Below are 24,853 nucleotides of genomic sequence, written 5' to 3' on the forward strand. Positions count from 1 at the left end.
GTGCTCAACAGCACCTCTCGCTCACATGGCTCTCCATCACATCAGGTCTTCCTCACAGGCTACAAGTGAAGACAGACACATCGGGTTCGCAACTGCGGGCGTCCTTATCCAATTACAAGTCGCATATTGAAGATATTGGAAGAACTGTCCGCATTTACGTTTCGTCAGCCAACAAGATGAGTAGGCCTAACGAATAGCAAAAGCACAAGCCTATGTCAATCTACTATCCCCCATAGTACAAAAGTTGACTTCTACTGTGCGAGAAATACATTTTCCAAACATAGTCTTGGACAGTTGTGGGATGCGATAGATCCCAAATTAATACAACCAGTAGCATCAAAAATACTTTTTTACGCAATGAGGCTGATGCAACAGATCAGAATGTTTAGCTTAAAATGTTGATAAACTATTAGGCTATTTATTCACATTATAAGTATGTAATGCTTTTATTATAAAGGTGCATTTATATGGTGAAAATTATCTTCCCAAACTTGAAACTCACGCACTGCTTATACCTGCCAGTTAGGCTCTATGCCCCTTGTAAAGCGGATTCATCTGCTTAATTTTAAGAAGTTATTTGGCACAAACCTTATCAAAACATATAGGCCTATGGGCTAGGCTACATGAGGTGTGTGACTAAATTGCAAAAAAAGGCTTTGTTTCTTGTCTTAAGCTGGGCATCATTCACAAGTGATAATATAAAATTCACAAGTGATCGGCTAATATTGTCACCCATCAGACTATTCTTGGTTTTAGTCTTGTCTTTACATATATGTGGGAAATTTGTTTTGATTTAGAATGAACCATTATCATGCACCTGTCTCGAAACAGGGGAAAAAGAAATGTAATCTATGCACTTAAATAGCGAAGGGAGCAGCTTTTTCTGTAGGTAATTTTCATGCCAGTTAGGTAAGCTATACTCCTGTTGTAAAGAGAAGCAATGTGCTTAATATTAGGAAAGTTGAGAAATAAATATAGTAGGCCTAGCCTATGAAAAGCTGATGGGATCCTCCTCTTTTTAATAGAGGCCATCAACCTGTATTCTCATGTAATTACATAAACATAAGCTCATAGGCTCTCATGAAGTATTTGATTATATTTTTGATTACATTTGCATTGATGGCAGAGTGATTAGAGTGCTGAGTAGCAGGCAGTTAGCAAGTTTTGGAGCATCAGAGCTTGGAGAAACCCAATTACCGTGACTAAAGGGTCACGTGGAATTTGACTGACTGCCATCATGACTCGTGACTGCCGGTGTGGCAGTAATACGGTCACCGTAACAGCCCTGCTCTGGAGCAGGTTTTCATCAAGGGTCTCTCTATACTTTGCTCCGTTCACCTTTCCCTCAATCCTGACAAGTCTCCCAGTCCCTGCTGCTGAAAAACATCTCCACAGCATGATGCTGCCACCACCATGCTTCACCGTAGGGATGGTGCCAGGTTTCCTCCAGATGTGACGCTTGGCATTTAGACCAAAGAGTTAGTTTAATCAAAACAGAGAATCTTCTTTCTCATGGTCTGAGAGTCCTTTCGGTGCCTTTTGGCCAACTCCAAGGGGCTATCATGTGCTTTTTACTGAGAAGTGGCTTCCGTCTGGCCACTCTACCATAAAGGCCTGATTGGTTGAGTGCTGCAGAGATAGTTGTCCTTCTGGAAGGTTCTCCCATCTCCACAGAGGAACTGGAGCTCTGTCAGAGTGACTATCGGCTTCTTGGTCACCTCCCTGACCAAGGCCCTTCTCCCCCGATTGCTCAGTTTGGCTGGGCAGCCAGCTCTAGGAAGAGTCTTGGTGCTTCCAAACTTATTCCATTTAAGGTTGATGGAAGCCACTGTGTTCTTGGGGCCCTTCAATTCTGCAGAAATGTTTTGTTACTTTTCCCCAGATCTGTGCCTCGACACAATCCTGTCTCAGCTCTTCGAACAATTCCTTCGACCTCATGGCTTGGTTTTTGCTCTGACATGCACTGTAAACTGTGGGACCTTATATAGACAGGTGTGTGCCTTTCCAAATCATGTCCAATCAATAGAATTTAGCACAGGTGGACTCCAATCAAGTTGTAGAAACATCTCAAGGATGATCAATAGAAACAGGATACACCTAAGCTCAATTTCGAGTCTCATAGCAAGGGTCTGAATACTTGTGTAAACAAGGTATTTAAAAAATAATGTATATATAAATTTGCCTTTGTCATTATGAAGTAGTGTGTGTGTACTGTAGATTGATGAGGAAAAACATTTTCATCCATTTTAGAATAAGGCTGTAACGTAACAAAATGTGTAAAAAGTCAAGGGGTCTGAATACTTTCCAAATGCACTGTACTCTGTCAGCATGTGTGTGTATATTTTAGTATACGAGTCCTTGTGATTAAATACAAAATTACCTTTCAAAGCACATTTATATTAATTACCATGTAGCATGCCCAGCGTCTCCTTATTTGAAGGTTGACTTCAGAGGGTTGTGATTTGAGTCAAATGGCTATTATGCAGCATTTACCCTGTGATTAGATAAACTGATGTGTTTGCTAGGTCATTGTGATCATTCATACAGGGTCTCCCTCTATGTTGAAAGCTGATGCACTTTGTCATGCTGATCAGCAGACTGAGTCTTGTTGTTCCGCCTCAGATAACGTACACCATTGCCAAGACCTACCAGCCTCTGAAGCCAGGGACTGTCCTCTCCTTCCAGAACGCAGCCCTGGGGAGTGTTGGTGAGTCACACACACGCTGGAATACGTTATTAAACAAGTGACATTGAAGAGAGTACATTCTGAGTACAAATAACTAAAGTATTTTAAAGGTCATACAGATACTTGGAATAATGTCTTCATGAGTCATTCATACACACAAACAAATACACACACACACACACACACATTTTTGTCCGACGGGTTATGGGGCTGGAAATAATTGCTATTGCAGGCAGGCCCTTGATAAAATCTCAAGCTTACAGGTATTCTCTCTGGCTCTCAAATATCCCCCCAAAATAAAGAACATGCTGTTTTTTATATAGTGCACTGAAGCTCTTCACATATTGAAAGCATTAGAGGGGTTTGTTAGACATACAAGTTAGAAACTGTATTACTGTATTTTTTTTGTATTACGTGGTAAAAAGGTTGGATCTTTATGTCATCAAACATTTCAAAAAATATATAATACTATATATATATATATATATATATATATATATCTCAACTGAAAGTTACAGGTGCAGACACAAAATATAAAACATGTAGCTGCCAACTAAGAAGTAACTTGGTTTTCACCATTACAGTGAATATCTGACTGGACAGAACATACTGTATGCAGAAACATGAGCCACTACTATACACCATGCTAATATGTAATGCTATTCAATGCTACGGTACGCTACACTGGCCAGGATACATCCAGCTAGCTCTTAGGCAGTTCTAATGTTAAGCTATCTGAAACATCACCCTGCTGAACCCTGTCAAAGGTTCAAGTGTGGTCAGGATGTGTTCAGTTCAGGTCTATACACCAAACAACTGCAAACCCCTGACCTACAACCATTCTATTCTAGCTGAAAAGAATAGCATTAAAGATACACTATACAGAAATCACTCAGCCCTTTCCTGGTTGCTAAAATTCTAATAGTTCCCCTAATTACAATTTATGTGACAAAACAAGCAAGTATCGGGGCGAGAATAATGTACCATGTAAACCGCTGTGAAATATATTTTCAGTAACCAAAAATATAGTATTTTCAGCTGTTTGAAGCTGGTGTACAAAACCGAAAGTAAAAGACAAAAAAACTAAACTTAAGAACGGGAACCATAGAAATAGCACACACAGAACAGATCTACCGTTTCTTATACTTGCTTTTAATGAGAACGACAGATCTATAACACGCATTTCTATGTGAATTTCGCCAGGTTTCCCAAAAAGTGACATACTGCAGCTTTAAACTTGATATTAAAATGTATTAATAGTGATACACATCAAATCAGCATAACCAATGTTTCAGTGTGGCAAGGAAAGCTTCTCTCAAGGAAAGCTAAATTTCTCCACCACCCCCTCTCCCCCCCAGAGATGAAGCAGTTTCTAAGCAACCGTAGGCGTGACGCCCAGATGAACTGGTTTGATAGTTTGTCGGACTGGGAGCAGGAGCTAGAGAGGACCGGGGCTTGCGGCTGGAGGGTCAGCTCTGTCAATGACCGCTTTGAGATGTCCACCAGGTAGCCTATACACCCACCATCTGACGCTTCCTGGTGGTTCACCTGTATGGAACTTTATTAGTGGAAAATATAAAATACATGATATAGTTTCCCACTCTGGTCCTGTTAGTGTTGGGCTGTAACAGAAGCCTGCTCACACTGTGCTCCTGGTGTATAGTCAGTATCCTAGCCCAAATGCCCATTGAACTTGCAATGGTTAATGTAATTTTCTCCTGTTTCATGTCAGTCTGCCCAAGTTCAACGTGGTCCCTCAGAAAGTTCTAGACACTGAGCTGAAGAAGACCTTTGCCCATTTCAACGAGGGACGCATTCCTGTAAGTAGAACTCTACCACTCATCAATATCAGTCAATCCTGTAAGTAGAGGTCTACCACTCATCAATATCAGTCAATCCTGTAAGTAGAACTCTACCACTCATCATATGACCCCACAATATCAGTCATGTCAGAAAACTCAGTTAAAATCTCATGCCCTGGTCACTAAGAACTCATACAGGGAATTCAGAACAAAAAAACATTACTATTATGATCACGTTGTGTCTAAATCTGTGTGACTGCTGTCGTCCAGCGCTGGTGTTGGCGACATCCTCGGGGCAGTGACCTGCTACGGATGGCCAGCTTCCAGAACAACATCTACCATGAGAAGGATGACATCAGGTGTTTGTGTGTGTGTGTGTGTGTGTGTGAGAGAGAGAGAGAGACAGAGGAAGATAGAGAGAGATTAACATAGTAATACTGTTGTTGTTTGTTTTTATGCCAAAGGCTATTGCTTCACAGCAGAATTTTAAAGTCAAAACTAACCTGTAATCATGTACATGTTACCTGGCCATTCCTGAGATGGGACAGGTTAGCAGGCTATCGTTGAATGCTATTCCTTGTGCATGTCTGAGACAGCGCTTAGACTGGGGGCAAGACAGTTTACTAGCCCTGGGCTATGGTTACAAAGTAATGGAATGTGACATGTCTAATCACAGAGAATAATGCTAAGGGGTCCCTGTCTGTCTGTCCTGTGGGGTGTTACTGTAGGAACCTGGAGTTGATCCTGTTTGGGGGCCAGTCTCTATGTGTGGTGGTGGAGCTGGGAGACGAGATGCCTTCACCCACAGACATACAGCTGGCACACACCCGCCTACGGGCTCTGTGTCTGGGAGGTCAGTACAAATCATCTGCACTTTTTGGAAAGACTAGTGTATTAGTATGTGTTTTAATGTACCTGACAAAGTCCCACACTGGATAAAATGTTTGTCAAAATGTTGCTACAGTGCATTTAAACATAGGTGTGTATTCTGTTTTCGTTTCACATGATAGCCTGATAAACATTTGATTGGGGTTGCCAGTTTCACATGATAGCCTGATAGACATTTGATTGGGGTTGCCAGTTTCACATGATAGCCTGATAAACATTTGATTGGGGTTGCCAGTTTCACATGATAGCCTGATAAACATTTGATTGGGGTTGCCAGTTTCACATGATAGCCTGATAAACATTTGATTGGGGTTGCCAGTTTCACATGATAGCCTGATAAACATTTGATTGGGGTTGCCAGTTTCACATGATAGCCTGAAGACATTTGATTGGGGTTGCCAGTTTCACATGATAGCCTGATAAACATTTGATTGGGGTTGCCAGTTTCACATGATAGCCTGATAGACATTTGATTGGGGTTGCCAGTTTCACATGATAGCCTGATAGACATTTGATTGGGGTTGCCAGTTTCACATGATAGCCTGATAAACATTTGATTGGGGTTGCCAGTTTCACATGATAGCCTTAGACATTTGATTGGGGTTGCCAGTTTCACATGATAGCCTGATAAACATTTGATTGGGGTTGCCAGTTTCACATGATAGCCTGATAAACATTTGATTGGGGTTGCCAGTTTCACATGATAGCCTGATAGACATTTGATTGGGGTTGCCAGTTTCACATGATAGCCTGATAGACATTTGATTGGGGTTGCCAGTTTCATTGGCAAGCCCTCCCCTTGCCTCTCCCGTGCCGTCTTTTTTATTTGTTGACAAATTAATTTGCTTTAGCACAGGTTTTACACCGCATCTATGGAGGGGCACTCTAGCCCTGAGGGACAGTGGGCATGCAGATTTTATAGAGGACTTAAAGTGGTGTTAATCTGTTTCCGTGTGCTTCCCATTACAATGCTACTGAGACAGAGATGGTAGGTTAGTAGAGATCACATTCAGATGACAAGACCCCAGACACCAATTTACCTCCTAAAATTGCAGATTTGGATTCAGTTAGATCCTCAATAAATCAATGTATATATAAGCGTACACCAGTGGTGTAAAAATACTTTAAAGTACTACTTAAGTAGGTTTTTGGGGTATCTGTACTTTACTTTATTGTTTATATTTGTGGCAACTTTAACTTTTACTCCACTACATTCCTAAGAAAATAGTGGAGTAAAAAGTACATTATTTTCTTAGGCTATTTATTTATGGATAGCCAGGGGCACAGTTCAACACTCAAACATAATTTACAAATTAAGCATTTGTGTTTAGTGAGACTGTCAGATAAGAGGCAGTAGGGATGACCAGGGCTGTTCTCTTGATAAGTGTGTGAATTAGACAATTTCCCTGTCCTGCTAAGAGTTCAAAATGTAACGAGTACTGAGTACATGTAACGAGTACTGAGTACACCGCTTAGCGGGACAGGGAAATTGTCTACCTAGCAAAGACTTATAGATTACCTGGATCCAGTGGGTTTGGCAAAGAATATGTAGCGATATGCAAAGTATAAGATATGTGAGCACCATGTGATGGTGGTGTGTTTTTCCTGACTCTTCTTCCTGTATGCTGTGAGAAGTCAAAAAAGCTATGCGAGACTGTTTATCTAAACTAGGAGACAACTAGTTTCCTAGACAACACCCTCTCTGTTGTGCTGATGTGGAGTTCACATTGTCAAGGCAGGGCACACCACAGGTCACTGATTCCCATGGCTCACACATTGCCAACACAATGCTCACAGTGTTTGGTTTATTGTGTGAAGTTAGTAGACATAAAATAGTCATCTGTAGCACACAGTGGGGTTATCATGCTGTGAAATTATATGCTTCCGGTCTTTTATTGACACACTTTCCACAAGGCTGATGGATTTGGATAGACAACAACCACACAAATCTATGAGCCTCACTCATCATGTCATGTTTGAACTACCTTAACAATTGTGAAAACATTTTTTTAAGACTTAAACAATATGTTTTCAGAAGATATGTATTTACAACCAAACTCATTTGATATGTAGAGCTATGGATCTTATTTAAAGATTTCAGGTGCAATAATATATCTTAAAACTTGTCAAATCCCCACCCTAATTTATGTACAATAAGGCTCCTTCGACAAAAACATGAACAAGGTTTCTTTGTCTTCTGTGTTGATCCACAGACATCTCCACATCTGTGTCTGTGCCAGATGACAAATGGCTGTCTACGCTGGAGAGCACCCATTGGCTGGACTACACCAGGTGAGAGGTCCTGATTGGCTTCTCATCAAAGCAATAAATCATCTGTAATAAATGTGCTGGGCCTACATTGATTTGGTTGATTTGTTTATGTCTACCTAGTAATGATAGTGAATAGCCTGTAGTTCAATGTTGATGTAGTATGAATGTACCATTATAGCACATTAGCCTAGCCCTGGTTGAATATGTGGCTTTATTGTGTTACATTAGCTGTAAGCAGATGTGGAATGCTCTAACATACCTTTAGCATGAGGCTATAATAGGCCTACACACATGGATGTTGAAAGTAGCTCTCATATATTCAATAAGTGTTGGAGCTTGTTATATCTACACAGTAGACCACGACCTAGTGCATAGCTTTTTTACAGGCTTACACACATGGATGTTGAAGCATCTATGTGCTGAAACTAGCTATAACTGTGATAGTAGCATAGCGTTAGCCTGATTAGCATGCTGCTCTGCTCCCACCCCAGGTGTTGTCTGAGGAAAGCTGCTGAGGTGGCCTGTTTGCTCCGCGGAGGTCACCTGACCGTGGTGCTTCAAGGTGAGTCCCGTGTCGAGGGCCAAGCAGTACCGAATATTCAATCCGTTCATTTATTATTCACGCTGCGTCCCTCATTAAAGCGGCATTAGGGCTTACCCTGAAGGAGACTCATACTTTAGAAGCACTACTCTACTAGGACACTAATGCACCAGGTGGTAAGTCTATTGTGTCTGGTGAGATTGTGTTATGATAGTGTACCATATTGTCATGCTGACTGGCTCACTTAGTTGTGGAAGTTTACTGTAGTGTGTTGGAAGTTCAAGGTGGGTGCCAGTCTGTCTGTTTCTGTTTTATCCAGCTTGTGGTTGTCTTGCCACACAAGGCAAGGACGTAGCGAACTAGCGATGTTGAACATAAATAGTCTGGCACCCAGGCTGGAGACCACAGCCTTGGAGAGATAAGTGTAATATTACAGTCTATTATGAGAGAGAACAGTCTTATGGCAAAGCTACAGACGTTCTTGACTAAATACAATTATGTTCATACATTATTATTACATGACTCCTTGTACTGACACATATAATTGGGCTGTGAGAGTCCGTCCTAGTCTGTTGATACCTAAGGTAGCTACCACAGACTGAAAAGTCAACAGAACTCTGTATCACATGAACAACGGCTGCTACTGCTCTGTGATTTTCCCCCCCAATATGAGTTGTGTTGCCTGGCCAGCCTCAAGTGGGCTTTTTGGAGAAGAGGGTTGCATATCACCCCCCTAAAACCACAGAGCTGACAGTGTCCTGAACACAAGTAAATGACTGGAGAAATTACCCAATGGCATTTTTAGACAGGCCCAGCCAACATTAGAAAAAACCTGCCAACCAGATGTGGGGATTTGGGAGTTCTGTGAGGATTTGGGAGAATGAAAGGGCTGATGTGAGACTGTGGTATTTAGATTGTCATGTTGTGTTGTTTTTTTATACAAGGCATCTTCTCAAATCTTTTATTTTGTGGATACTTCTCTGATATCTGAGCCCTGAATATGTGTTCTGTTACTGTATTCAGTTACAAATGATTATTGATGGTCTATTTCCTCCTGTTGTGTGCAGAGGCGGAAGACCGGGACATGACCTGTGTGGTGTCCAGTCTGGTCCAGGTGATGTGTGACCCCCACTGCAGGACCAGGGTGGGCTTCCAGGGTCTGGTGCAGAAGGAGTGGGTGATGGCCGGACACCGCTTCCTCAGCCGCATCAACTACCACAGGGACAGCGACAAGGAAGAGGTGAGAGGATAACCTATCAGTCAACTTGCCTATCAATGGTCATGGAGGAAAAAGGGCAAGGAAATAAAACTATTTGCATTAGGACACAGCGTTTAATGCCAGTCATTTGTCTGTGGTGATCTCCCATCTTTCTTAACCCTGTGTTTTGTCCCCACTAGGCACCAGTGTTCCTGCTCTTCCTGGACTGTGTGTGGCAGCTGTGGGTCCAGTACCCGTCCCGCTTCCAGCTGACAGGGGACTTCCTGCTGGCCCTCCATGACAGCTTCCACCTGCCCCTCTTCAGCAGTTTTCTGGCCAACTGCCACAGGGAGAGGTGCAAACGCTCACAGGTAGGCCACTGTTCAGCAACACCACCGCTAATGCTGAAGCTGTAGTACTAAACAAGATACACTGTAGGTATGCTACCCTAGGTTAACATGGAAAAAGTTGGAAATAACTGTTTCAAAGATTCGAAGTCGTAATTCTGTAAACCATCTTAGATTAAAACATTTGATTTGCGAGGCGAGTCCACATCATTTTCAATCCCACACATGCATCAGCTTAGATTGTCTTCAACGATAACTCTTGAATGAGCTCAGATTGAATCAGACGAATCACTGTTCTCTCACTTCTTCTTCCTCCATCCCTTCCTGTCTCTCCCAGAACCTATCCCAGAGTTACACTCCAGTGAACGGCTGGAGAGATGTGGTACCCAGGGGCTCCTTCCCGGACCCCTCAGACCCCCCTCTGCCCCCTGTGTGGGACTGGGTTCTGCAGTACAGCAGTCAGAGACGGGAACGTTTCACCCAGCCAGTGTCTCTGCCCGCCCTACCACAGCCCCTATACAACGGCAACCTCAACACCAACCCTGAGGCACACAGGGTAGGAGAGAGAGGATGTTGTTATGGGGGATACAGCCAGGCGCTAGTGTGTGTGAAAAGCACAATGTAAATGCAAATCTTGCATTTGATCATTCATGTTAGAGTGCTTAGTAACTCTGTCTATTTTAATGAGCTCTTGTCTTACAAAAGCCACCCCGCTCTCATACACACACACAAACACACAAATATTAATGGCCATGATGAGGGAAGAGCACAAGCCCACTGCACCTCCGTGTGGTAGGTCTCAGTACTGCAACATGCTTAATAATATATTTTATTTTAATTGAACCTTTATTTAACTAGGCAAGTCAGTTAAGAACTAATTCTTATTTACAATGACGGTCTAAGAACAGTGGGTTAACTGCCTTGTTCAGGGGCAGTACGACAGATCTTTACCTTGTCAGCTCGGGGGTTTGAGCCAGCCAGCTTTCGGTTACTGGCCCAACGCTGCCGCCCTTAAGGTACATAAGGGATATTTAAACGTATTAATCTCCACCTATCTCTTTCTCCTTATTTCTCTCTTCTCTCCCTCCCTCTCTTAGCTGAGTGACAGCGCACCAGGCTCTGTGTTCCTGCTCTCCAGGGGCTCCTTCTCTTGCTCTGCTAACCTCCTGCCCTGGCGCAGCGGAGGGGGCTCAGGTGTCTACCGGAAGAGCCACCGGAGAGGGGGGTCCTCCTCAGAGAACCTGCCGGGCCTGGAGAGGCTTCTGAAGGCCTGGGCCCTCACAGAGCTCCCCCAGGGCCACACCACCACCATATCGGGTCTCCAAGGGCCCCTGGACACCTATGAGCCTCTGCTGCCCTTGCTCCTGGGGCCCTGCTTAGGTGTGTGGAGAGACTGCTACCTCCGTGGGGCTCTTCATGCTCAGGTACATAGGGAAGGAGGATCATTCTCACTATTATACAGAGCCTAGAACACTGTTGCCATGGGGATGTTTATAATAGCCTACTCTACTGGTATGTGGGTGGGAGATCAAAATGAACTTTGAACTCGGTATCTGAAAAAGGATTTCAACTAGAGGTATTGCATAAAAAATATAGTAAGAAATCGAAATTAATATTTTTATATGTTGTACTGGACAAGCTTCTAATTTTTGCTGGTCACATCAGAAACTACAATTAGTTCCTCATGGATGGCTGTAGTCATGATGGTGTCATAAACTAACATAAACCCTGGCCATGTTGTGTCCTCAGGCGTTTTCCCACCCCATCTCCTCATCCACCCAGCACCCAGTGGAACAGCTAGCCTGGGAGGTCCAGCAGCTTAGAGACAAGCTGGCGTTGGCCTCCAGCCCCACTAACACAGTCCCAGCCAAGACCCTGGAGCCCCGTCAGACAGACTCCAACCTCAACCAGAACACCAACAATAGCACCTTCCTCTTCCCAGCCTGCAGACACCCTGGGCCGGTTGTCTCCAGAACCACGCCCCCTATCTTGAACCTCCAACCCATGGTTCCTCCAGTTTCTTCTGAACCTCTATCTAGACCTGGCCCCAGAGACAGCAGCAAGCACACATTCCTATTTGGCCACCCATCCTCTTCAGAGGCCCGTCCAGACCAGCGTTATTTCCCTGCGCACAATAATAATGCCAAGCTGCCCAAGAGCAACGGCCCTTCACTGGGTTCCTGAGCTCTGGGTGTCCGCTGTCAGTTAGCACAAATGGTACAAACTGTTCCTCCTGGCTCAGCACTCTAGAACCTATACACACCCTCCAAGACTCTATTTCCTTCCCCAACACCTGTTCTCTGGGTGGAACCTGATGTGATTTTCCTGTCAAGGTCTGTTTGAGGGGCTTTGAGGCCATAACAAGACGAGGAGAGTGTACTGAGCAGGGAGAAGAGACTAAACAGCAGTAATAATGCATTGAGCAGTGCAAAGCACAAATAGTATTTGAAATGTTTCTGAAAGATTGTTTTACTGAATATGACACCCAAACTGATGGTCTGGTCAGCATTCCCTGAGAACGTATTGGTGTTTCTAAAAGCAGCAAGCTAATACCCAAAATGAATAAGGGCTGATGATGATTGATAAGCTAATGACCTGAGAGCACAGACAATGAGCCGTTGGCTGAAATATGGAAACAAATACTTCTATTGATCAGACTTCAGCTCTTTTTAGAATCATGATTTCAGCTGAGTGACAACCTTCATTCTTGACCAGACAGCTATAATAGGACTGTTGTCCTGACTCTTCGCTCCTTTTGAGTGACAATAACCCCCAGTTCCAAAACCAACTCAGCCTTGAGAGGAAAAATACAGAGAGCTGTTCACCAAGTAAACACTAGGGACAGACATTGGCGACATAAAAAAACATGCAGTTGTAACTCCAGGCATTTTGTCCAGTAAATTTGATCTGGAATTTAGGGCACTGGAGCTATTTTGATACTGTTCCCATATCTTTATACTTGCATGCATGCTAGTAGTGAACTCTGTATCATAACCCTGTTTTTCAGATTATGGCCATGGTCAGTTAATATTGCTGTAAGTGTGCATGATTGAGGTAAAAGTATTATTATTTTTATGGTCTGTGCATCTCTATTGAGAGTTCTAAGTATTATTGACCAACTTTGGTTGCGTATGAATTTCAGAATATTTAACGATACATTCTTAAGTGGTCGTGACCAAGATGAGTATTACTCTTCCCCCTTATGGTGTCATTGTGCAAACCACAAGTTCTGATGGTTCATATTTATAATTTCCTTTTATTTAGTTCTTCTAGATGTAGCTTTTTTTTAAGGTAAGCTACTTTTTTTCAATAGTGTATTTTTTCACGACTTGTCCTGACTGCTAGTTCGTATGCAGCTAGCATTCAGGTCAAGGACTTCTAAATGCGTCATTTTATTCAAAGCCCAGTGAGCTATTGGGACAGGGCTACTCAGTCCAGCCAGATTGTTTGCATGATGTGGATATTAAGCAGCAAATACACTGGCATGATTTCCATATACTGTAACACTCTTCAGACTAACGGGATGTACTGTGTGTTTATACAAAACTAGCATTTACATGCAGAGAAGTACTTGTATTGTGTGACATAGGATGAAAGGGTTTCTGGCTGGCATACAATGTATTTCTCACTGAAATGTCTCATGTTTATTATGAAATATAAAGGCTGAAGGTGGTTATATATATGACTTCCATTGGTGTACATCATCACTCTTGCATTACCTACAGTCATTCCTATGCCTCAGTACGAGAGCATTTTGAATTATTCAAGGGCTGTAAATATTCATTTTTGAATATCACAGCACACGGTTTGATATCAGTTACTGAATATCAGGTTGTTTGAGTTTTTGGATTTGATGCCAGTACTTTTGCTCTTGTCTTCCATGGAAAAAACACACGGCCATCACATTCCTTAATGGCATTGGCTATACAAAGAGAAAATGAAAGTCCCTTTTTGCATGCAACCCTACTTCCTGTATCCATACACGATTATATATTTAAATGTTTTGGTACGAATGACAAAATTATTTGCCAGATGTACATATTTTTTTGTATCAGCATGTTAGGATCCTGATTAATAAACTGTATTATAAGTTCATAAAATCTTTGCTTTCAAGTTTCAAAGTTTATACGCCACGTGCACAACAGTACAGTTAAATTCTTACCTTGAGAGCTCTTTCCAAAAATGCAATTAAAGTAATACACAGATGATAGAATAAAAACCTCAAGAACAATGATGAGAGCTAAAGAACATGAGAATGCAAGTATTTACAGTATTCAATGTGCAGGGGTACTGGAGTGGTTGAGGTGTGTTTACATGAAAAGTGACATAGGATAGACATGTAAACAGGAGAAATAGTGACCAGTAGCAGGATAAATACTAATGGTAATGGGAATCAATGGACAGCAGCGTAATGGAGTAATAAATCAATCATAATTTTAGCATAGATTGTGTCAGTGGGTAGAGTAGAGACCTGTGAATGGGCATAGTCAGTGTGGATCGTCTGTGGGAGAAGGAGTTTATTTTTTTATTTGACCTTTATTTAACCAGTAGGCCAGTTGAGAACAAGTTCTCATTTACAACTGCGACCTGACCAAGATAAAGCAAAGCAGTGCGAAAAAAAACACAGAGTTACACATGGGATAAAGTAACGTACAGTCAATAACACAATAGAAAAATCTGTATAGTGTGTGCAAATGAAGTAATGAGGTAAGGCAATAAATAGGCCAATAGTGGCGAAGTAATTAGAATTTATCAATTTACACTGGAGTGATATGTGCAAAAGAGCAGAAAAACAAAAACAAATATGGGGATGAGGTATGTAGCTGGTTGGATGGGCTGTGTACAGCTGCTCTAACAGCTGACGCTTAAAGTTAGTGAGGGAGATCTAGGTCTCCAACTTCAGTGATTTTGCAATTCGTTTCAGTCATTGGCAGCAGAGAACTGGAAGGAAAGGTGGCCAAAGGAGGTGTTGGCTTTGGGGATGACCAGTTAGCCATTTAGTCTTATGGCCAGGGGATAGAAGCTGTTTCGGACTCTAGACGGAGCATGGAAAATCAAATCAAATTGATTTATATAGCCCTTCGTACATCAGCTGATATCTCAAGGTGCTGTACAGAAACCCAGCCTAAAACCCCAAACAGCAAGCAATGCAGGTGTAGAAGCACGTCCATGTCTCGGGTGACTGTAGTCTTTGGCAATTATTCAGGCCGTTCTCAGATACCGCCTGGCATGTGCGTCTTGGATGGATGGGAGCTCGCCGCCAGTGATGCACTGGGCCGGCCGCACCACCCTCTGTAGGGCCTTCCAGTTGCAGGTAGTGCAATTGCCATACCAGATGGTGATACAGTCAGGATGCTCTCAATGGTGCAGCTGTAAAAGTTTGAGGGGCCATGTCAAATCGTTTTCTGAGGGAGAAGAGGCGTTGCTGACCATATTATGTCCTTAGTGATGTGGACACAGAGGAAATTGAAGCTCTTGACCCTCTTCACTGTGGCCACGTCGATGTGGATGGGGGTATGCACGATCAGCTCCTTGGTCTTGCTGACTTTGAGGGAGAGGTGTTGTTCTGGCACCACCCTGCCAGTTCTCTGACAACCTCCCTGTAGGCTGTCTCATTGCTGTTGGTGATGAGGCCTACCATCTTCATGTCGTCAGCAAACTTGATAGAGTTGGTTGTGTGTGGCAACACAGTCGTGGGCAGTACAGAAAGGGGGCTAAGCACACACGTGGGGTCCCACATGTTGAGGGTCAGCGTGGCAGAGGTATTTTTGCCTACTCTCACCACCTGGGGTCAAGCCCGTCAGGAAGTCCAGGATCCAGTTGAAGAGGGAGGTGTTCATTCTTAGGGTCCCAAGCTTGATATAACGAGCTTGGAGGGCACTATGGTGTGAACGCTGAGCAGCATTCTCACAAGTATTCCTCTAGTCCAGGTGGGAGGGCTGTGTGGAGTGCAATTGAGATTGCCCTTGTCTGTAGATCTGTTTGGGCAGTATGCAAATTGGGGTGAGTCTTGGGTGTTTGGCATGATGGAGGTGAGATGTGCCATGACCAGCCTTTCAAAACACGTCATGATTGCAGGTGTTAGTGCTACAGGGCAGTAGTCATTGTGGAAGTTAACCTCAGAGTTCTTGGGAACAGGAATGTTGGTGGTCACCTTGAGACATGTAGGGATTACAGACTGGAGAGGTTGAGCATGACCATGAAGATGCCTGCCAGCTGGTCTGTGCATGCCCTGAGAATACGCCCTGGAATACCGTCTGGCCTTGCAAGTGTTGACCAGATTAAAAACCTTTACGTCAGCCCCGGAGAGCATGAGACCCCGCCATCCCAATCCTCTGGGATGGCGGGGGCCCTGTTCTTTTTGTCGAAGCGTGCATAAAATGCATTGAGTTCGTCTGGTAGAGAGGCACCATTGGATAGATAACGGCTAGGTCTACCTTTGTAGTCTGTAATGGACTGTAGCCCCTGCCACGTGCATCAGAGCTGGTGTTATAGGATTCCACCCTGTTCCTATATTGTCCTTTTGCCCGTTTGATGACTCTGCAGAGGTCGTAGTGGGACTTCATGTACACGTGTCCTGAGTCGTAGTCTCTAGGTTGGCTGCGATAGCCCTGTGTGTGGTAGCTCTGTCCTTTATTTTAGCACATACCTCTGTGTTAATCTAGGGCTTTGATTGAGGAAGCAGTCTTGCTTTTGCTGTGTCTGTGTTGGCCATGTCTACAGGCAGAAGGACGCCCCTGCTAGTGAACTGATCCTCTGGCAACCAAATCATAGAATCGAATATTTGTCACATGCGCCGACATGTAGACAGTACCGTGAAATTATTACTTACGAACCTTTAACTAACAAAGCAGATTTGCAGAAAAATAGTAACACAAAATAACAATAACTAGGATATATACCAGGTGTACCAGTACCAAGTCAATGTGCAAGGGTACGGGTTAGTCAAGGTAATTGAGGTAATATGTACATGCAGATAGAATAATAAACAGAGTAGCAGCAGCTTATGTAGTGAGTGTGAATGTATGTGTGTGTGTGGTGTCAATATGAATGTGTGTGTTGGAGTATCAGTGTAGTGTGTAGTTAGTGTCCAGTGAGTGTACAATGAGCCTGTGCAAGAGTGAGGGCAAAAAAAATATATAATAAATAAGAATAAAACAAGGGGGTCAATGCAAATAATCTGCGTAGCCTCTTGATTAACTGTTCAGCAGCCATATGGCTTGGGGATAGAAGCTGTTAACAAGCTTTTTGGTCCCAGACTTGGTGCTCCGGTACCGGTTGCCGTGCGGTAGCTGAGAGAAGTCTATGACTTGGGTGGCTGGAGTCTTTAACCATTTTTAGGGCTTTCCTCTGATACCGCCTGGTATAGAAGTCCTGTTTGGCAGGAAGCTCGGCCCCAGTGATGTACTGGGTCATACGCACTACCCTCTGTAGCGCCTTGCAGTCGGATGCCAAGCAGTTGCCATACCAAGTGGTGATGCAACCAGTCGGGATGCTCTTGATGGTGCAGCTGTAGAACATTTTGAGGATCTGAGGTCCCATGCCAAATCTTTTCAGTCTCCTGCGGGGAATATGTGTTGGTGTGTTTAGACCATGATAGGTTCTTAGTGATGTAGACACCAGGGAACGTGAAGCCATCGACCCGCTCCATTACAGCCCAGTCGATGTGAATGGGGGTGTGCTCTGCCCTCCTTTTCCTGTAGTCTATGATCAGCTCCTTTGTCTTGCTGACATTGAGGGAGAGGTTGTTGTCGTGGCACCACACTGCCAGGTCTCTGACCTCCTCCCAGTTAGCTGGTTGTCTTGAAACTCCAGCCTAACCGGCAGGGGATCTCAGAGCAGCAGTGGGCCGCAGAGATGCATCTGTACAGGCCCACCTCTGTGTGGACACGTCCTGGCAGCCATCAACCACTGCTCTGCTGCCTTGTGGGTTAGTCTGGTACGACAAAGGCTAGGGGAGCACACCCTGAGAGAAAAGTAGCGTGCTGGAGGTGAGCGGTAGGTGGGGATCTGGCAGCCTCCTACAGCTGTGGAAGATACCGGACATCCTGGGTTTTCCTCCTTGCCACTGGAATTCACCTACCTACAGTGAAGCAGTGCTGTTGGGGATTGTGCACCATCAGTGGCACTTTAAATAACTTCCTTTGCGCAGGTATCCACTTCTGACCTCGGTGAAGTCATCAACCGGAAACCGGACTAAAGTCTGGTGGCATTGGGGTGTCTGGTGACACCCCAATAGTAGACATAAAATAGTCATCTGTAGCACACAGTGGGGTTATCATGCTGTGAAATTATATGCTTCCGGTCTTTTATTGACACACTTTCCACAAGGCTGATGGATTTGGATAGACAACAACCACACAAATCTATGAGCCTCACTCATCATGTCATGTTTGAACTACCTTAACAATTGTGAAAACATTTTTTAAGACTTAAACAATATGTTTTCAGAAGATATGTATTTACAACCAAACTCATTTGATATGTAGAGCTATGGATCTTATTTAAAGATTTCAGGTGCAATAATATATCTTAAAACTTGTCAAATCCCCACCCTAATTTATGTACAATAAGGCTCCTTCGACAAAAACATGAACAAGGTTTCTTTGTCTTCTGTGTTGATCCACAGACATCTCCACATCTGTGTCTGTGCCAGATGACAAATGGCTGTCTACGCTGGAGAGCACCCATTGGCTGGACTACACCAGGTGAGAGGTCCTTGATTGGCTTCTCATCAAAGCAATAAATCATCTGTAATAAATGTGCTGGGCCTACATTGATTTGGTTGATTTGTTTATGTCTACCTAGTAATGATAGTGAATAGCCTGTAGTTCAATGTTGATGTAGTATGAATGTACCATTATAGCACATTAGCCTAGCCCTGGTTGAATATGTGGCTTTATTGTGTTACATTAGCTGTAAGCAGATGTGGAATGCTCTAACATACCTTTAGCATGAGGCTATAATAGGCCTACACACATGGATGTTGAAAGTAGCTCTCATATATTCAATAAGTGTTGGAGCTTGTTATATCTACACAGTAGACCACGACCTAGTGCATAGCTTTTTTACAGGCTTACACACATGGATGTTGAAGCATCTATGTGCTGAAACTAGCTATAACTGTGATAGTAGCATAGCGTTAGCCTGATTAGCATGCTGCTCTGCTCCCACCCCAGGTGTTGTCTGAGGAAAGCTGCTGAGGTGGCCTGTTTGCTCCGCGGAGGTCACCTGACCGTGGTGCTTCAAGGTGAGTCCCGTGTCGAGGCCAAGCAGTACCGAATATTCAATCCGTTCATTTATTATTCACGCTGCGTCCCTCATTAAAGCGGCATTAGGGCTTACCCTGAAGGAGACTCATACTTTAGAAGCACTACTCTACTAGGACACTAATTTTGTCCCCACTAGGCACCAGTGTTCCTGCTCTTCCTGGACTGTGTGTGGCAGCTGTGGGTCCAGTACCCGTCCCGCTTCCAGCTGACAGGGGACTTCCTGCTGGCCCTCCATGACAGCTTCCACCTGCCCCTCTTCAGCAGTTTTCTGGCCAACTGCCACAGGGAGAGGTGCAAACGCTCACAGGTAGGCCACTGTTCAGCAACACCACCGCTAATGCTGAAGCTGTAGTACTAAACAAGATACACTGTAGGTATGCTACCCTAGGTTAACATGGAAAAAGTTGGAAATAACTGTTTCAAAGATTCGAAGTCGTAATTCTGTAAACCATCTTAGATTAAAACATTTGATTTGCGAGGCGAGTCCACATCATTTTCAATCCCACACATGCATCAGCTTAGATTGTCTTCAACGATAACTCTTGAATGAGCTCAGATTGAATCAGACGAATCACTGTTCTCTCACTTCTTCTTCCTCCATCCCTTCCTGTCTCTCCCAGAACCTATCCCAGAGTTACACTCCAGTGAACGGCTGGAGAGATGTGGTACCCAGGGGCTCCTTCCCGGACCCCTCAGACCCCCCTCTGCCCCCTGTGTGGGACTGGGTTCTGCAGTACAGCAGTCAGAGACGGGAACGTTTCACCCAGCCAGTGTCTCTGCCCGCCCTACCACAGCCCCTATACAACGGCAACCTCAACACCAACCCTGAGGCACACAGGGTAGGAGAGAGAGGATGTTGTTATGGGGGATACAGCCAGGCGCTAGTGTGTGTGAAAAGCACAATGTAAATGCAAATCTTGCATTTGATCATTCATGTTAGAGTGCTTAGTAACTCTGTCTATTTTAATGAGCTCTTGTCTTACAAAAGCCACCCCGCTCTCATACACACACACAAACACACAAATATTAATGGCCATGATGAGGGAAGAGCACAAGCCCACTGCACCTCCGTGTGGTAGGTCTCAGTACTGCAACATGCTTAATAATATATTTTATTTTAATTGAACCTTTATTTAACTAGGCAAGTCAGTTAAGAACTAATTCTTATTTACAATGACGGTCTAAGAACAGTGGGTTAACTGCCTTGTTCAGGGGCAGTACGACAGATCTTTACCTTGTCAGCTCGGGGGTTTGAGCCAGCCAGCTTTCGGTTACTGGCCCAACGCTGCCGCCCTTAAGGTACATAAGGGATATTTAAACGTATTAATCTCCACCTATCTCTTTCTCCTTATTTCTCTCTTCTCTCCCTCCCTCTCTTAGCTGAGTGACAGCGCACCAGGCTCTGTGTTCCTGCTCTCCAGGGGCTCCTTCTCTTGCTCTGCTAACCTCCTGCCCTGGCGCAGCGGAGGGGGCTCAGGTGTCTACCGGAAGAGCCACCGGAGAGGGGGGTCCTCCTCAGAGAACCTGCCGGGCCTGGAGAGGCTTCTGAAGGCCTGGGCCCTCACAGAGCTCCCCCAGGGCCACACCACCACCATATCGGGTCTCCAAGGGCCCCTGGACACCTATGAGCCTCTGCTGCCCTTGCTCCTGGGGCCCTGCTTAGGTGTGTGGAGAGACTGCTACCTCCGTGGGGCTCTTCATGCTCAGGTACATAGGGAAGGAGGATCATTCTCACTATTATACAGAGCCTAGAACACTGTTGCCATGGGGATGTTTATAATAGCCTACTCTACTGGTATGTGGGTGGGAGATCAAAATGAACTTTGAACTCGGTATCTGAAAAAGGATTTCAACTAGAGGTATTGCATAAAAAATATAGTAAGAAATCGAAATTAATATTTTTATATGTTGTACTGGACAAGCTTCTAATTTTTGCTGGTCACATCAGAAACTACAATTAGTTCCTCATGGATGGCTGTAGTCATGATGGTGTCATAAACTAACATAAACCCTGGCCATGTTGTGTCCTCAGGCGTTTTCCCACCCCATCTCCTCATCCACCCAGCACCCAGTGGAACAGCTAGCCTGGGAGGTCCAGCAGCTTAGAGACAAGCTGGCGTTGGCCTCCAGCCCCACTAACACAGTCCCAGCCAAGACCCTGGAGCCCCGTCAGACAGACTCCAACCTCAACCAGAACACCAACAATAGCACCTTCCTCTTCCCAGCCTGCAGACACCCTGGGCCGGTTGTCTCCAGAACCACGCCCCCTATCTTGAACCTCCAACCCATGGTTCCTCCAGTTTCTTCTGAACCTCTATCTAGACCTGGCCCCAGAGACAGCAGCAAGCACACATTCCTATTTGGCCACCCATCCTCTTCAGAGGCCCGTCCAGACCAGCGTTATTTCCCTGCGCACAATAATAATGCCAAGCTGCCCAAGAGCAACGGCCCTTCACTGGGTTCCTGAGCTCTGGGTGTCCGCTGTCAGTTAGCACAAATGGTACAAACTGTTCCTCCTGGCTCAGCACTCTAGAACCTATACACACCCTCCAAGACTCTATTTCCTTCCCCAACACCTGTTCTCTGGGTGGAACCTGATGTGATTTTCCTGTCAAGGTCTGTTTGAGGGGCTTTGAGGCCATAACAAGACGAGGAGAGTGTACTGAGCAGGGAGAAGAGACTAAACAGCAGTAATAATGCATTGAGCAGTGCAAAGCACAAATAGTATTTGAAATGTTTCTGAAAGATTGTTTTACTGAATATGACACCCAAACTGATGGTCTGGTCAGCATTCCCTGAGAACGTATTGGTGTTTCTAAAAGCAGCAAGCTAATACCCAAAATGAATAAGGGCTGATGATGATTGATAAGCTAATGACCTGAGAGCACAGACAATGAGCCGTTGGCTGAAATATGGAAACAAATACTTCTATTGATCAGACTTCAGCTCTTTTTAGAATCATGATTTCAGCTGAGTGACAACCTTCATTCTTGACCAGACAGCTATAATAGGACTGTTGTCCTGACTCTTCGCTCCTTTTGAGTGACAATAACCCCCAGTTCCAAAACCAACTCAGCCTTGAGAGGAAAAATACAGAGAGCTGTTCACCAAGTAAACACTAGGGACAGACATTGGCGACATAAAAAAACATGCAGTTGTAACTCCAGGCATTTTGTCCAGTAAATTTGATCTGGAATTTAGGGCACTGGAGCTATTTTGATACTGTTCCCATATCTTTATACTTGCATGCATGCTAGTAGTGAACTCTGTATCATAACCCTGTTTTTCAGATTATGGCCATGGTCAGTTAATATTGCTGTAAGTGTGCATGATTGAGGTAAAAGTATTATTATTTTTATGGTCTGTGCATCTCTATTGAGAGTTCTAAGTATTATTGACCAACTTTGGTTGCGTATGAATTTCAGAATATTTAACGATACATTCTTAAGTGGTCGTGACCAAGATGAGTATTACTCTTCCCCCCCCCTTATGGTGTCATTGTGCAAACCACAAGTTCTGATGGTTCATATTTATAATTTCCTTTTATTTAGTTCTTCTAGATGTAGCTTTTTTTAAGGTAAGCTACTTTTTTTTCAATAGTGTATTTTTTCACGACTTGTCCTGACTGCTAGTTCGTATGCAGCTAGCATTCAGGTCAAGGACTTCTAAATGCGTCATTTTATTCAAAGCCCAGTGAGCTATTGGGACAGGGCTACTCAGTCCAGCCAGATTGTTTGCATGATGTGGATATTAAGCAGCAAATACACTGGCATGATTTCCATATACTGTAACACTCTTCAGACTAACGGGATGTACTGTGTGTTTATACAAAACTAGCATTTACATGCAGAGAAGTACTTGTATTGTGTGACATAGGATGAAAGGGTTTCTGGCTGGCATACAATGTATTTCTCACTGAAATGTCTCATGTTTATTATGAAATATAAAGGCTGAAGGTGGTTATATATATGACTTCCATTGGTGTACATCATCACTCTTGCATTACCTACAGTCATTCCTATGCCTCAGTACGAGAGCATTTTGAATTATTCAAGGGCTGTAAATATTCATTTTTGAATATCACAGCACACGGTTTGATATCAGTTACTGAATATCAGGTTGTTTGAGTTTTTGGATTTGATGCCAGTACTTTTGCTCTTGTCTTCCATGGAAAAAACACACGGCCATCACATTCCTTAATGGCATTGGCTATACAAAGAGAAAATGAAAGTCCCTTTTTGCATGCAACCCTACTTCCTGTATCCATACACGATTATATATTTAAATGTTTTGGTACGAATGACAAAATTATTTGCCAGATGTACATATTTTTTTGTATCAGCATGTTAGGATCCTGATTAATAAACTGTATTATAAGTTCATAAAATCTTTGCTTTCAAGTTTCAAAGTTTATACGCCACGTGCACAACAGTACAGTTAAATTCTTACCTTGAGAGCTCTTTCCAAAAATGCAATTAAAGTAATACACAGATGATAGAATAAAAACCTCAAGAACAATGATGAGAGCTAAAGAACATGAGAATGCAAGTATTTACAGTATTCAATGTGCAGGGGTACTGGAGTGGTTGAGGTGTGTTTACATGAAAAGTGACATAGGATAGACATGTAAACAGGAGAAATAGTGACCAGTAGCAGGATAAATACTAATGGTAATGGGAATCAATGGACAGCAGCGTAATGGAGTAATAAATCAATCATAATTTTAGCATAGATTGTGTCAGTGGGTAGAGTAGAGACCTGTGAATGGGCATAGTCAGTGTGGATCGTCTGTGGGAGAAGGAGTTTATTTTTTTATTTGACCTTTATTTAACCAGTAGGCCAGTTGAGAACAAGTTCTCATTTACAACTGCGACCTGACCAAGATAAAGCAAAGCAGTGCGAAAAAAAACACAGAGTTACACATGGGATAAAGTAACGTACAGTCAATAACACAATAGAAAAATCTGTATAGTGTGTGCAAATGAAGTAATGAGGTAAGGCAATAAATAGGCCAATAGTGGCGAAGTAATTAGAATTTATCAATTTACACTGGAGTGATATGTGCAAAAGAGCAGAAAAACAAAAACAAATATGGGGATGAGGTATGTAGCTGGTTGGATGGGCTGTGTACAGCTGCTCTAACAGCTGACGCTTAAAGTTAGTGAGGGAGATCTAGGTCTCCAACTTCAGTGATTTTGCAATTCGTTTCAGTCATTGGCAGCAGAGAACTGGAAGGAAAGGTGGCCAAAGGAGGTGTTGGCTTTGGGGATGACCAGTTAGCCATTTAGTCTTATGGCCAGGGGATAGAAGCTGTTTCGGACTCTAGACGGAGCATGGAAAATCAAATCAAATTGATTTATATAGCCCTTCGTACATCAGCTGATATCTCAAGGTGCTGTACAGAAACCCAGCCTAAAACCCCAAACAGCAAGCAATGCAGGTGTAGAAGCACGTCCATGTCTCGGGTGACTGTAGTCTTTGGCAATTATTCAGGCCGTTCTCAGATACCGCCTGGCATGTGCGTCTTGGATGGATGGGAGCTCGCCGCCAGTGATGCACTGGGCCGGCCGCACCACCCTCTGTAGGGCCTTCCAGTTGCAGGTAGTGCAATTGCCATACCAGATGGTGATACAGTCAGGATGCTCTCAATGGTGCAGCTGTAAAAGTTTGAGGGGCCATGTCAAATCGTTTTCTGAGGGAGAAGAGGCGTTGCTGACCATATTATGTCCTTAGTGATGTGGACACAGAGGAAATTGAAGCTCTTGACCCTCTTCACTGTGGCCACGTCGATGTGGATGGGGGTATGCACGATCAGCTCCTTGGTCTTGCTGACTTTGAGGGAGAGGTG

General features: G+C 43.8%; 1 protein-coding gene and 1 pseudogene across 3 annotated transcripts in view; both read left to right on the forward strand.

The window, feature by feature from the left end:
- The window catches only part of LOC112222984 (myotubularin-related protein 11), a 32,183-nt gene extending 18,350 nt beyond the window's left edge, over positions 1-13,833 (forward strand). For all 3 annotated transcript variants that reach the window (XM_042304590.1, XM_042304591.1, XM_042304589.1), the window contains 12 exons: positions 2,623-2,707; positions 4,045-4,192; positions 4,419-4,506; positions 4,759-4,847; positions 5,217-5,341; positions 7,590-7,668; positions 8,139-8,209; positions 9,256-9,428; positions 9,587-9,757; positions 10,071-10,289; positions 10,831-11,157; positions 11,483-13,833. In XM_042304590.1, the coding sequence (XP_042160524.1) occupies positions 2,623-2,707; positions 4,045-4,192; positions 4,419-4,506; positions 4,759-4,847; positions 5,217-5,341; positions 7,590-7,668; positions 8,139-8,209; positions 9,256-9,428; positions 9,587-9,757; positions 10,071-10,289; positions 10,831-11,157; positions 11,483-11,917 (2,010 nt within the window). In that variant the 3' untranslated portion in view covers positions 11,918-13,833. The remainder of the gene's footprint in view (positions 1-2,622; positions 2,708-4,044; positions 4,193-4,418; positions 4,507-4,758; positions 4,848-5,216; positions 5,342-7,589; positions 7,669-8,138; positions 8,210-9,255; positions 9,429-9,586; positions 9,758-10,070; positions 10,290-10,830; positions 11,158-11,482) is intronic.
- Positions 13,834-17,590: 3,757 nt separating this feature from the next.
- On the forward strand, positions 17,591-23,392 carry LOC121840553 (annotated as a pseudogene).
- Positions 23,393-24,853: the final 1,461 nt, after the last annotated feature.

The sequence above is a fragment of the Oncorhynchus tshawytscha genome, linkage group LG23 (assembly GCF_018296145.1).
Source record: "Oncorhynchus tshawytscha isolate Ot180627B linkage group LG23, Otsh_v2.0, whole genome shotgun sequence".
Classification (NCBI taxonomy): Eukaryota; Metazoa; Chordata; class Actinopteri; order Salmoniformes; family Salmonidae; genus Oncorhynchus; species Oncorhynchus tshawytscha.